The following is a 12,393-nucleotide window of genomic DNA, read 5'->3' on the forward strand; positions in this document are numbered from 1 at the left end:
GTGAAGGCAGACACAGGGAGAGAGTCACTGCCCTAAAAGCCAAGGGCTTCTGAAATATTATAGTTAAGTAGACTTCTTCATTTTACTTTCTCTTATTAAAAACCTTTTTCATAATTTCCAAAGTACTTTCACATCAATTTCATCTGAGTATATGTATTTCCTCATTTAGTGGTGACTGCCTACTTCATCATAAAATAGCACAGGGCAAAGTAAGTCTGTTAATGCATCAGGTAAACCAGCAAGCGAAAATTTAATTCAACTAAAATATTTTTACTTGGACAGAACTCAAAGTTCTCTGGAACCTCAAAATCACTATACAAATTTAAGAGGGAATTATTATGGTCTCCTAGACTGTAAACTCCTTGAAGACAAGAAATCATATCTTATCCTGCATCCTCCATAATTACTTAAACAATGAAGGTTCTTAAATGAGTGGAATGGATTGGCTTATATGGATTTATTTACTAATTCACTTGCTCAACATTGAGCACTGAATTCCTATGCTCTGTCAGGTTCTGTGCAGGCTCAGATTTTTTCAAAATGGCATTGAAGTTTTAGCCCATAATGATGTAAAATAAAATGATCACCATTCCTATTTCCTTTCTCTTATTTTTGATTATTAACTTGACTGAAATAACATATTTCTAATACATTTCAGTTTCCAAATGATGGGTATATACATAAATGCAGGTAACATTAACATAATGTTAAAAATTCATTTTCCATCTACCTTGCCCCTGAAACAGAACTCTACCACAGCCATACTGATAATAATGGTATCATTTGACAATCACCTCCGTCACAGTTGCTGGATTGCAGCCCATGATTAAAAGCATCTCAGCAACAGGGACTTTTTTTTTCCTCAGCAAGACCAAGCAGCAACTGATCCCTTGTTTTGACTACTCAATTTTTGTTGATAGTTGTAACAAATTTTATGGTCTTTCCTGACTCCTTTAAAAAATAAACCAAATATGGTAAACTGTGATAACAACAACATGCTAAATAAATAATTTTGTATTAAGATGCTAGAATTCATACAGAATTTCACAAACTGGACATTATCTCCTTTTAGTCCTCAAAACTCACTTGACAGGTGAGAGAACTAGGGCTCAAAGCTGTGGCTGCCTTGTCTGTCCCACACGGCAGAGCTGGGACACTCGAGTCTGAACCTAGGTCTCCTGACACTCTCAGTCCAGTGCTCTCTTCACCACAGCTCCCTCCTTGTTAGCCCAAGCTCAGAGCTGTGCAGACTGAGAACATGCAAATATTAAGTCCATGAAAGGTTACGCTGTGAAACAGAAGATAGTGGTTATCAGAACTGTCAACAGAGCCTCAGAAAAAAACAAAGCTCTCTATTTAATGAGACCAAAATTGGCCAGACGTTGAGAAACAAAATGGGCAATAGATGGTGTCACAAACAATTTAGTGTAGACTTAAATGTGATGATGAACAGAAATTTGATACTCACAAATCCTCAAACACCACAATTCATAACTAGTTCACTCATTCTGTCTGCTTCAGAAATAACTGGAAATTTTCTAAACCTCCTTTGAAAACAAAACTGCAAAAAACCTTAACACTATGATCTTGTTCTTCAGATCATAATATTCCATAATATAATAATATAAACTAAGAAATAATATAAACTAAGAAACAGATAAGTAAATTGAACCACTCACTTGATATATGGTGCTCTAAGAGAAAAGACAGAAATGTATGTAGGTCTTTTATTAACATTTGACTTAAAGAGTATCAAAGAGAAGCTTAAACAGATTTGAGAGCTGAAATACTATTGGTTTTTCACAATCTTACAGATGAAACTCTGAACAGGTGTATAGAGTATTTACTATTAACCTTTAGGGTAAGAAAATTCAAATTTCAAAAGTTCATTAGTAAAATAATAGAACTTCATGAGACAATAAATTCGCATCTTCACACTGATGCACACTAGTGGTACTATGGGACATGTACTAAACTGCCCATGTATGTTCAAATACAGAAGAAGCTGAAATACAACAGAAAACATGGAAACGATGTGGGATTCTCAAGCTTCCGACTATAAACAGGTGCGTTTATGTTGCTGTAAATAGCAGCCATTCAAATAGCAGGGTTGTCCTTGGTTTACCAACTCTGTTTAATATGCTTTCTCTATTGTGTCACCATTAATATTAAATTGTTCAAATCATTTTCAATAGGCAGGGGGAAAACCCTTCCCTTACTCAAAAATTATAGTGTGTGTAACTTGAAGAGAACTTTCCCCCATCCATTAAATTTGCAGGAAATATGTTTTTTTGCTTTTACAGCTTTTGCTTAATTGGTCAGGTTTGATTGACTCAGCATGGATTTTTGGCCTGCTTGACCAATTACTGTTATACTCTTACTAGCCAGAACAGGGGCTGGCCCATAGTGCAGGTATTTGTTGAATGTATGAACTCTTCCTATGATCTGTGGCTCCTTACATAAGAATATATCCAAGAACTTCTTACTTTAACTGACTTCTTAACTGCTTTTAAGCTTGAAATAAAGAAAACATCCAATGTTTACATCAGTCAGCTGCTTGTGAAAAGCAATCTTTCTAAATGTGTAAACAGTAGCATAAGCAAGGTGTCCAGTTATGCTCAGGCAACTTGGGTGTCATCAGTTACCTCACATATTTCTCTAAGTTCCACAGCTAAAAGAGCTAAACTGTAAAACACCGCCAGGACTCAATTAAGCTTATATGCATATCCTGAGAATTCTCCTTTGTAAACTAACCACTTCTCCTCTAAAATCGTTTCTTTATCAAAGCAAGTACCATTTAGAATTAACACGGTGAGAACCAGAAAATAACAGTCGAACACAAACGCTGCTGAGGGAAGCTGGGATGGTCACTTAGTTGCCCCGTGAACCTGTTGTCCTATCCCTCGGTATTGAATTCAATTTCTATTTAAAGGGACACGGCTTTGCTTTGGGGAGGATTAAAAACAAAACAAACAAAAAACCCGTTGAGTTTGGAGAAAGAAATCCCTTTTAACGGGTTGGAAGAAAACTATCTGCTTAGAATTGTCAAAATAATGCGGCTGAGAAAAGGGTCATCTCGCCTGAGTCTGGAGCGGGGCCACAGCGCATGATTTGGGGGGTGGGTATGAGCTTCAGCAGTCGGTGTCAAGTTTGAGATCCCGTAAGAGAAGTAAAAGGCGAGAGAGGGCAACGTGACCACCTGCCCGGTCAGCCGGGGGACCGCGGGGGAGCCCCTGTCTGCTCCCAACTTTGTCAGCCTTCCCCGTCACCGGGGCATATGGTCCACGCGCCTCCCAGCCCGGGCCGGCGACTCCCGGGCCAGAGGGGACTGAGGGGCGGGGAGACAGAGGCGGCCCGTGGGCCCCGGGAGCGCCCCGAGGGCCCGGCGGGCACCGGCGGGGAAGGGGTCGCCGCCCCTCCCCCCCGGCGGGGCCCGGACGCTCCCAACGGCGGCGTGGCGGCTCCCTCAGCCCGCGCCCGCCGCGCCCTCGAAGCCGGGCCGGCGGCCCTCGCCACGCCCCGCGCTCCCCGGGGCGGACCACCGGGGCCCCCTCCCTCCTGGGCAGCGCTCCTCCGAGGAGCCCCCGGCGCGGGCGTGCGGCCTAGTCGGGGTTACATAACGGGGCCCGGCCCCTCCGGAGCCGGCCGGGGGGCCCACGGGGCCCACGCCGGCGGAGGCGGGGGGCTCCGCCACTCACCTGCCGTAGATGCCCTCGGTGATCCGGTTCCGCTTTAGGGGGCGGCGGAGCTTACTGCAGTCGGCGTTCCGCCGCTTCATCCTCCCGCTGGGGGGCCGGGTGCCCGCGCCGCCGCCGCCGTCTCTCACCTCAGCCGCCGCCGCCGCCGCCGGCCCGCCCCGCGTCGGGCCTGGACTCTACCCCTGGGGCCGGTCACACAGACATGGAGCCAGCACCCGGGGGGGAGGGGGTGGGACGGGGAGGAGGGAGGGGGGCGCTCAGAGCTTCCTCCGCCTTCGGAAACAAAGAAATGACAATTCCGGGGCCCGCCCGCCCCAGCACCAGCCAGCCGCCTGCCCCGCCTCCACCTCTCCGACGGACGGCCTCTCGGACCAATCGCAGGCGCCGCTACGCTGCTGCCGGCCAATCCCGGGGCCCTCTGAGGCAAAACGGACTCTAGAACCTACCTCTTTGAAGGACAGAAGAGTGCACCAATCATGAAGGTGTCTGGGCCTGCGTCCGAGCCTATCAGAAACGATTTAAATAGAGGCTTATAAATAGGCCCTATAAATATAACATCCTATATTCTGCCTTGTTACGAAGGTGCATTTCTTTATTGTTGGGTTGCATTTCACTGTATGAGAATTCATATTAGAGCATGCAGTGCTTTTTTTCATTGTTAAGCTATTCCTAGTGCCCTATGAAATCGCGAGGCCTGGGTTTGCGGCATGTGCGTTTCTGCGCTGAACTGAAACTCCGGTCCGCCGCATCCTTATGTAAGGAGCTGGCCGCATCCTCCTCGTCCGGGAGACGCCGGGGGCCCTTCCTGAGGATCCTGGAGTGCTCGGCCAAGCCGGCCACGTCTGCGAGCGACGGGGATACGAATGACAAAGCAAACCGCGCACACACACACACACACACAGGCACACGCACACACCCTGCCAGCTTCCCGCGACGTGGTGGTGACAGCGCGGCGGCCAATCGGAGGAGGCGCGGGGCGGGGCCTCCGTGGTCCCGCCTCCTGGAGGCGCGTCACAGGGGGCGGAGCCATGGTACGCGCGCCGTCGCGCGAGGCTGTTGAAGTGGGTGTGTGTGGGGCGGTGCGGCCCGGGCTCCACGTCCGCAGGGCTCACTTTGGCGGCGGCGGCGGCTGCGGCAGCTTCTTTGGTCACCGCGCTAGCTGGACCTGGCAAGCGTCGACGTCGGAAGCGTCTATGCCCCCGGGCAGGGTTCTGGTACCGCGGGGAAGCCGGGTCAGCGACCCTTCTCACCTAACATTCCTAGAGCGCTCAATTCTGTGCGAAGCACCGCTCTGGGTGCTCTGCATCTGTTTGTTCTTTTACTCCTCATTGCTCCCCTGCAGCATAGGTATGGCAAAATAGCAGTTAGAAAGGACAAAGTTTTGGTTGTTTTTTTTTTTTTTAAGAGAAAAGAAAAGAATAGATGTCAAAAAGAGGAATGCATATCAGTAAAGAAAAACTGGGGAAACGTAGAGAAGTTGCTGAGGGCGGGGGGTGGGAAAGACATCCATGGATCTCATCACCTTAACAGAACTACTGTTAGCATTCTGTATTTTTCCCTTTCTTTCCAGTTTCCTCCCCCTGGATGATATATTACTACTATTACTGTTGTTTTTATTATTATTAAGACTTTCAGTTTTGTAGTTCTGTTCTTTGACATAAGCATTTTTACATGTTATAATGAATTCATCCTTCCTAAATATTTCTGATGGTTGCAAAATCTTCTATCAAGTGACTGTACCAACTTAACCGTTCACCAACCGAGGGACTGTTAGATGGTGTTGCTGCTGCTGCTGCTAAGTCGCTTCAGTCGTGTCCGACTCTGTGCGACCCCATGGACTGCAGCCTACCAGGCTCCTCCATCCATGGGATTTTCCAGGCAAGAGTACTGGAGTGGGGTGCCATTGCCTTCTCCGGTTAGACGGTCTTACAACACATCTAAAAAACTTACAGGAAAGTAGATGCCATCTTGTTTTGTCCTGGGATGCGTGGAGATCTCCCAGCCCTGTGATCATTCCCTTAAAAAAAACCCACCCCAAGGAGGAACTTGTAATTTATCCCAAATGCATCATCCTCAACTGCTGCTGTTACTTTATACTGTCACAAATCTTTACAAAGATTATCCAGTGCCTGGAAGAGGAGACCCATTCTGTTTATTATGGCATCCAAAGCTGGTCACAAGGGGGCCCACCCCTCTTTTCCAGGCCTCCCCAGGCCAGCCAAGCCTTAATCTATTCACTGTCCTCAAATCCACTAAGACAACTATGTCTTCCCTCTTCCGTGCCTTTGCTTCTACAGAGAGCATCTCCACAGTACTGTTCCTAATTTGTGGTTTCTTGGATGAGACTTGTCCATTCACCTGGATGAAAAGCTTCTTGAGGACTGGATTCATACCCTGTAGAGATGCATTTAGAAAAAGTGTAAGAGTATCTGCTTTTTCAGACCAGGATTGAAATTCCAGCTTGGCCACTTAGTAGTTTTGGCAAGCTACTAAATGTCTCAGAGCCTGAGTTTTCACTCAGGTTTGTTTGAAGGCTGTTACCAGATGATGAACTCTCAGGGCCAGACATGCAGTAGGTTACTGCAAATCATTTCTGTTAACAGTATATCTGTTTTTCATCCTTCACCTCTACTCCAGCCTGTTGATAAAGTGTCGCTGGGCAGCCAAGGATAACAAACTGTGAGCTCAAAGTTTCACCAAGGCTACCTATCATTGTGAAAGCATCTGAACCTAATGCTCTGCTTGAAGCAACAGAAAAAGACTTCTGTTGCCAAGTTGCCAAGGTTGGTTGCCAAGGCAGGTTGATTCATGGAAAAGCATACAGGTTGGTTCATGGAGAAGGATACCTAAATCAATATTACTGGAGGCTTGAAGGCATAGGTACATGGTGAGATCATGGCTTCAGACTCCATGGGGTCTGCCAACTGGAATAGCCCTCTTCTCCATGACTGCAAGTTTCCAGATTACCTGGGCCAGCAACTAAGACAGTCAACTCTGCAAGGTTAGAGGCCATATCTTTGGTCTTTCCTACTCCCCACTGGGTCCTGTTGTCTAGGACAGTGCCATGGCACACTGTGGAATGGATGGGTCAGTAGTCCATAAAAAAGATGAGAGAGGCACTGGGGTCACTTACCAGCTTTCTGAAGCTCTCTGGCTAGCCTCCCATCAACCAGGTTCCTGACAAGGGCATTCCATGCTGTGGAGAAGTATAGAGTGGCTGGGAGTTACTGTTAGTTGTTGGGCTTCACGGGAGCAGAGGAAGGGCAGAGAGAATCCCAGGGTGATGGCCCAGGAAGAAGCAATCTGGAGGTCTGGGTTCCAGTCCCACTTGAGATATCAACTTGCTGGTGTCCTGAGTTGAGTGACCTGTCCACTCTGTGCCAAAATTGCCTCTTAGAATCACTTCAAGCCATATGTTTAGAAGCAGAACATATTAGCTCCATTTTGCAGATGAGAAAACTGAGCCTCAGAGAAAACAAGGTCATGCAGTTGCTATGGTAAAGGAATTTGGCTTGAGTCATAAGCTAAGATGTATGGAGCCTTGATGCTCTAGGCATGTCCTCTGGTGCCTGTAAATAACTCTGATGTTAAGGGTAGTTGATCTAATGATTGGCTGGAGTGGAATGATGGGAAAGGCCTTCTTGCCAAGAGACCAAGGACATACCACTGTAAGTCTTCCCTTCTCCATTCCCTTCCTCTCACTCCTCCTGCCCCAGCTGGACTCTGTATTTTCCTGGCCCACCTTAGCCAAAACCCCTTTGGCTTTGCCTAAGTTCCAGCCTTTCAAACTGAAAGACCTTTTAGGATCCTCAGCACACAAAATTGGCCTGAGATGAGGCAGACCTCCTGCCTAATACAGAGCTCCCCAGCTCCCCATACTTCCTCCACCAATCAGGAAGCAGGGGAGATCAGCAGTGGCCATTTAACAGATGATTAAGACAGAAAAGAGAAATAATTTGCTCTCATTCCAAAGACTGAGTGCCAGACAGGAATTCAGGGCTGTTCCTCCTCTTCTCTTGGGACTTTCAGACGGCCAAGTGGTTGGAATTGGGGCATAAGTTTCAACTGAGCTCAGAATAGCCTAGAGGAGATCATCATGTGCTGTTTCACATCCAAGGAAATTACATGCCCACCTTTTCAGCAGCTTTTATCCCCTCAAGCCCATCAGGCAAGGCTGGCCCACCTGCCTTGAGCTTTGTTCCTGTCTCATGGGAGTCACAGGAAAATCCAGACTTTGGATGGCCATTTCTTATACATTTGTCTGCATCCCCCAGAGAACCCTGTTAATGAAGGATATTTATAGTAGTGTTTAGAACAGAAACAGTTTTATAAATAACCCAGATATCCCACAGAGGGGCCTGGTCAAACAAATGATCACATAGCCTTACCATGGAAGTCAGTGTGCCCTGGAGAATGATGATATGTAACACTTATTTTGTGCGGATACTCCTCTAAGCATCGTATGCCTTTTGATCTATTCCTCACAGCAACCCTATAAGGAGGAGATTACTGTGCATGCGTGCTAAGTCACTTCAGTTGTGTCTGACTCTCTGCGACCCTATAGACTGTAGCCTGCCAGGCTCCTCATTCCATGGGATTTTCCAAGCAAGAATACTGGAGTGGGTTGCCATGCCGTCTTCAGGGGATCTTCTCAGCCCAGGAACTGAACCCATGTCTCCTGCATTGGCAGGCGAGTTCTTTACCACTAGCACCACCTGGGGAGCCCAAGAGATTACTACTGGTGCTATATTACAGATGAGACACAGAGAAGCTAAGTCATTCGCCTAAGGTCACACGGTAAGTGACAGAGCAGGATTCAAATCCAGGTAGTCTAGTGTCTGAGCCTGGACCTTTATCCATCACAATAGTGTAGTAGAAAGATTTTTCCTGGTTTGGAAACTGCTTATGGTATACTGTTCATGAAAAAAAGCCAAGTTACTAAACATGTGCTATATAATCTCATTTTTTGTAGGGGAAAAAACAAGGCATAAATTCACATGAATAGAAAAAAATCTGAAAGATTATATACAAAAAGAAGTAGAGCTGGTTTGGAGAGATGATGAAATCATGGGTGCTCTATGTAAGTTTTACACACCTCTGCATTTTTGAGGTTTTCTAAGTAAACATGTCAGGCTTATGCAATAATAATCATTTCTAACATTTATGGTAAGTTCTCTACATATGTGACACTTCATGTGTACTACCTCATTTAATCTTTACAACCAGCCTATGAGATGGATACTGATTTTCTCCACTTTACAGATAAGGAAACAGACTCAGAGATATTGATCATCTTACCCAAGGTGACCGAGCTAATAATTTGCAGAGCTAGGATTTGAACCCAGGTTGCCTGACTCCAAAGCTCATGTTTGTTAAATAGATAAATGATTGACTTAGCCACACTCTAAGCATGCCCAGGTCAGACTCACACCTTGGGTGTGCACAGGATTCCAGAGAGAAGATGAGGGGCGCCTACCTACCTCCTTGGTCCCTGCCCGTGACTGAGTTTTCCAATATTTAACTCGGATGAGGAGGACATGGTAAATGTTCTCATAGAGTTTCTACAGAAAATGGACGATCACATGTGAAAGCTACAGTTCAGCTCAGCCGCTCAGTCGTGTCCGACTCTTTGCGACCCCATGGACTACAGCACGCCAGGCCTCCCTGTCCATTACCAGCTCCTGGAGCCTACTCAAACTCATGTCCATTGAGTCGGTGATGCCATCCAACCATCTCATCCTCTGTTGTCCCCTTCTCCTCCTGCCCTCAATCTTTCCCAGCATCAGGGTCTTTTCAAATAAGTCAGCTCTTCGCATCAGGTGGCCAAAGTATTGGAGTTTCAGCTTCAACATCAGTCCTTCTGATGAACACCTAGGACTGACCTCCTTTAGGATAGACTGGTTGGATCTCCTTGCAGTCCAAGGGAGTCTCAAGAGTCTTCTCCAACACCACAGTTCAAAAGCATCAATTCTTCGGTGCTCAGCTTTCTTTATAATCCAGCTCTCACATTCATACAAGACTACTGGAAAAACCATAGCTTCGACTAGATGGACCTTTGTTGGCAAAGTAATATCTCTGCTTTTTAATATGCTCTCTAGGTTGGTCATAGTTTTTCTTCCAAGGACCATGCGTAGTCTGTCTGATTTGATTCATCATACCCGTAGGAAGTCTGGTCACTCAGACCAGGAGGCCACAGTCATGGCACCACTTGCCCATGTTCATTTCCAAAACACAGGTTGCCAAGCATGCTTATGTAGTCTCACATTTATAATAACTCTGTGAGGAAAGCAAAGCAGCTCATCTTATTTGACTCATAAGGAAATTGAGACTGTAAGTGGTTTAGGTAATGGACGACAGAATTGCAAAGCAGTTAAGAGCACAAGCCATGGCATCGGATGGATGTGGGTTGGGTTCCGACTCTGCTGTTTACTAGCTGTGTGACTTTGGGTGCTTGCATCACTTCTCTGAGCAGCAGTTTTCTCATCTGTCAAATGGGAGTGGTGATGCCCTCACAGGTTTGAGGGAAAGAGTAAATGAAATAATGTCTGTAAAATGCTGGGTCCAGTGCTTGGCGTTCCAGAATCGGCAGCTGTTATTCAGTCGACAGGTATTTCTTGAGCACCTGCTACGGATTAAACACCAGGTGCTGAGGGTACAACAGTCAAAAGTCCCTGGGCTCGTGTCATTTGGATCTGAGTCGGTGAGGGCAGGAGCAGGTAGATGCCTGAGGGGAGGGGTGCTTTGGACATGGGGAACAGCAGGTACACACACAACATTTTCCCCCAACATTTTGTTATGAAAGATTTCAAACATAAACCTACAAAGTTGAAAGAAAGATACAGTGAAAAGCCATTCACCTCCCACCTAGAGTTGACAATTAACATTTGACTTATGACATTTCTGCTCTAGATCCCATGTGCTTTCCCAGGGACCCTGCCTTGAAGATTTGGAGTCAGACTATCTGGAACTGTCATCAGAAAACAGGGGTCTTTTGCAAGAGTCAGAGAGGTAGAGAGAAAACGCCCCTTTTGACCAATCTTCTGGGAGAGGCCACCTGTGGGGTCAGCTCCCTTTTATTAAAGAAAGCCTTAAAAAAAAAAAAAAAAAAAGAAAGCCTTTCTGTTCATTCAGGAGCTTGGCCCTCTTGTCAAGTGGTCTGTCCTTCACTGGGCAGGATCAGGACACACAGGGCTTTAGGATGCCCCTGTGGGAACCAGCTACCATCATCACTGAGTTTGCCAGCATGTAAACACAACCGTCATGGGCTCCAAGCCCAGGGGCTGGCAGCGACTGGAAATCTCTAGTGTTCATCTGCCTGACATTTGGTGCCCCTGGGTAGGTAGGTACAGCTGCCTGGTTCACAAACTGCTGGTACAGGACCCAGGCCAACAAGGGTCACATTCACTTATCCCCCTCACAGGGGAGTCCCCTGTTAAGGAACCTTCCATGACCAAAGACATGGAAGCAACCTAAATGTCCATCGCCAGAGGAATGGGTAAAGAAGATATGTACATATATACAATGGGATATTACTCAGCCATTAAGAATGAAATGACATTTGCAGCAACATGCATGGACCTAGAGATTGTCATCCTGAGTGAAGGAAGTCTGAAAAAGAGGGAGAAATATCATATGACATCCCTTATATATGGAATCTAGAAAGAAATTATACAAATGAACTTACAAAACAGAAAGAGACTCACGGACTTAGAAACAATCTTATGGTTGCTGGGGTAGTTGGGGAGGCTCAGGGAAAGGGATAGTTAGGGAGTCTGGGATGGACATGTACACCCTGCTATATTTAAAATAGATAAGCAACAAGGACCTATTGTATAGCACATGGAACTCTGCTCAATGTTATGTGGCAGCCCAGATAGGGAAGTTTGGGGGAAAATGGATACATGTATTTACATGGCTGAGTCCCTTGCTGTTCACCTGAAACTACCACAATATCATTAATCAGCTATACCCCAAAACAAAATTTAAAGTAAAAAAAAAAAAAAAAAGAACAAAAAAGAAGTACTGATGGCCAGAAAAAGGCCAGAAATCAAAACCAAGGCTGACCATGAGGGCTGAGCTCTAGAAACTGGTACTTACTGCCTTATTTACTGTTGAGATAGCAGAAGCCTTAGAATCCTTTGTTGCTAGTCTTTCAGAAGTAGAAGAAGACTTAGGAGTTATCTGGGCTAAAGTTAGGTGGTTAAACACCCAGGTGCTCAAGATAGACTGCCCAAGTTGAAATCCTAGCTCTAATACTCACTAACCCCATAACCTTGGGCAAGTCACTCGATATTGCTGGGCCTTAGCTTGTTGTAGAAAGGCTGACAGTCCCATCTCACAGGCTCCTTAACTGAGTTCATACACGTAAAGTGTCTAGAACAGTGCCTAGTGTACTAAAGTACTTAGTAAATTTTAGCTCCCCGAGATACCTAAACCAAAAGTAACCAGGAGTGGTTTGTAGCCAATTTTTTTCCCCGATGCATGTGTTAACATACAGTGTTATTATTAGTTCACCAAAGTGGGAACATGCACACTGTTCTGTAACGTCCTTCACCAAATAATATATCCCCTGTGCCATTTTTGATAAACCTTAAAAGCATTTTCTTCTGGATTTTTCCGCATGTTCAGAACGATTATATTGGTGGCAGATTATGTGTCCTGTAGTTTACTTAACCAGTCCCCTACTACTGTACGT

The 12,393-nt window shown here is 46.0% G+C and overlaps 1 protein-coding gene and 1 long non-coding RNA gene across 2 annotated transcripts in view; one reads left to right on the forward strand and one right to left on the reverse strand.

The window, feature by feature from the left end:
• Window positions 1–3,919, reverse strand: part of MACO1 (macoilin 1) — a 67,093-nt gene extending 63,174 nt beyond the window's left edge. The window contains exon 1 of the mRNA XM_055574089.1: window positions 3,699–3,919. Coding sequence (XP_055430064.1) covers window positions 3,699–3,778 — 80 coding nt within the window. The 5' untranslated portion in view covers window positions 3,779–3,919. The remainder of the gene's footprint in view (window positions 1–3,698) is intronic.
• Window positions 3,920–4,793: 874 nt separating this feature from the next.
• Window positions 4,794–10,774, forward strand: LOC129647925 (uncharacterized). Its single transcript, XR_008712576.1, has 4 exons — window positions 4,794–4,930; window positions 8,186–8,495; window positions 8,671–8,778; window positions 10,608–10,774. It is a non-coding gene; the product is annotated as an uncharacterized LOC129647925 (long non-coding RNA).
• Window positions 10,775–12,393: the final 1,619 nt, after the last annotated feature.

This window comes from Bubalus kerabau, chromosome 3 (genome assembly GCF_029407905.1).
Source record: "Bubalus kerabau isolate K-KA32 ecotype Philippines breed swamp buffalo chromosome 3, PCC_UOA_SB_1v2, whole genome shotgun sequence".
Classification (NCBI taxonomy): Eukaryota; Metazoa; Chordata; class Mammalia; order Artiodactyla; family Bovidae; genus Bubalus; species Bubalus kerabau.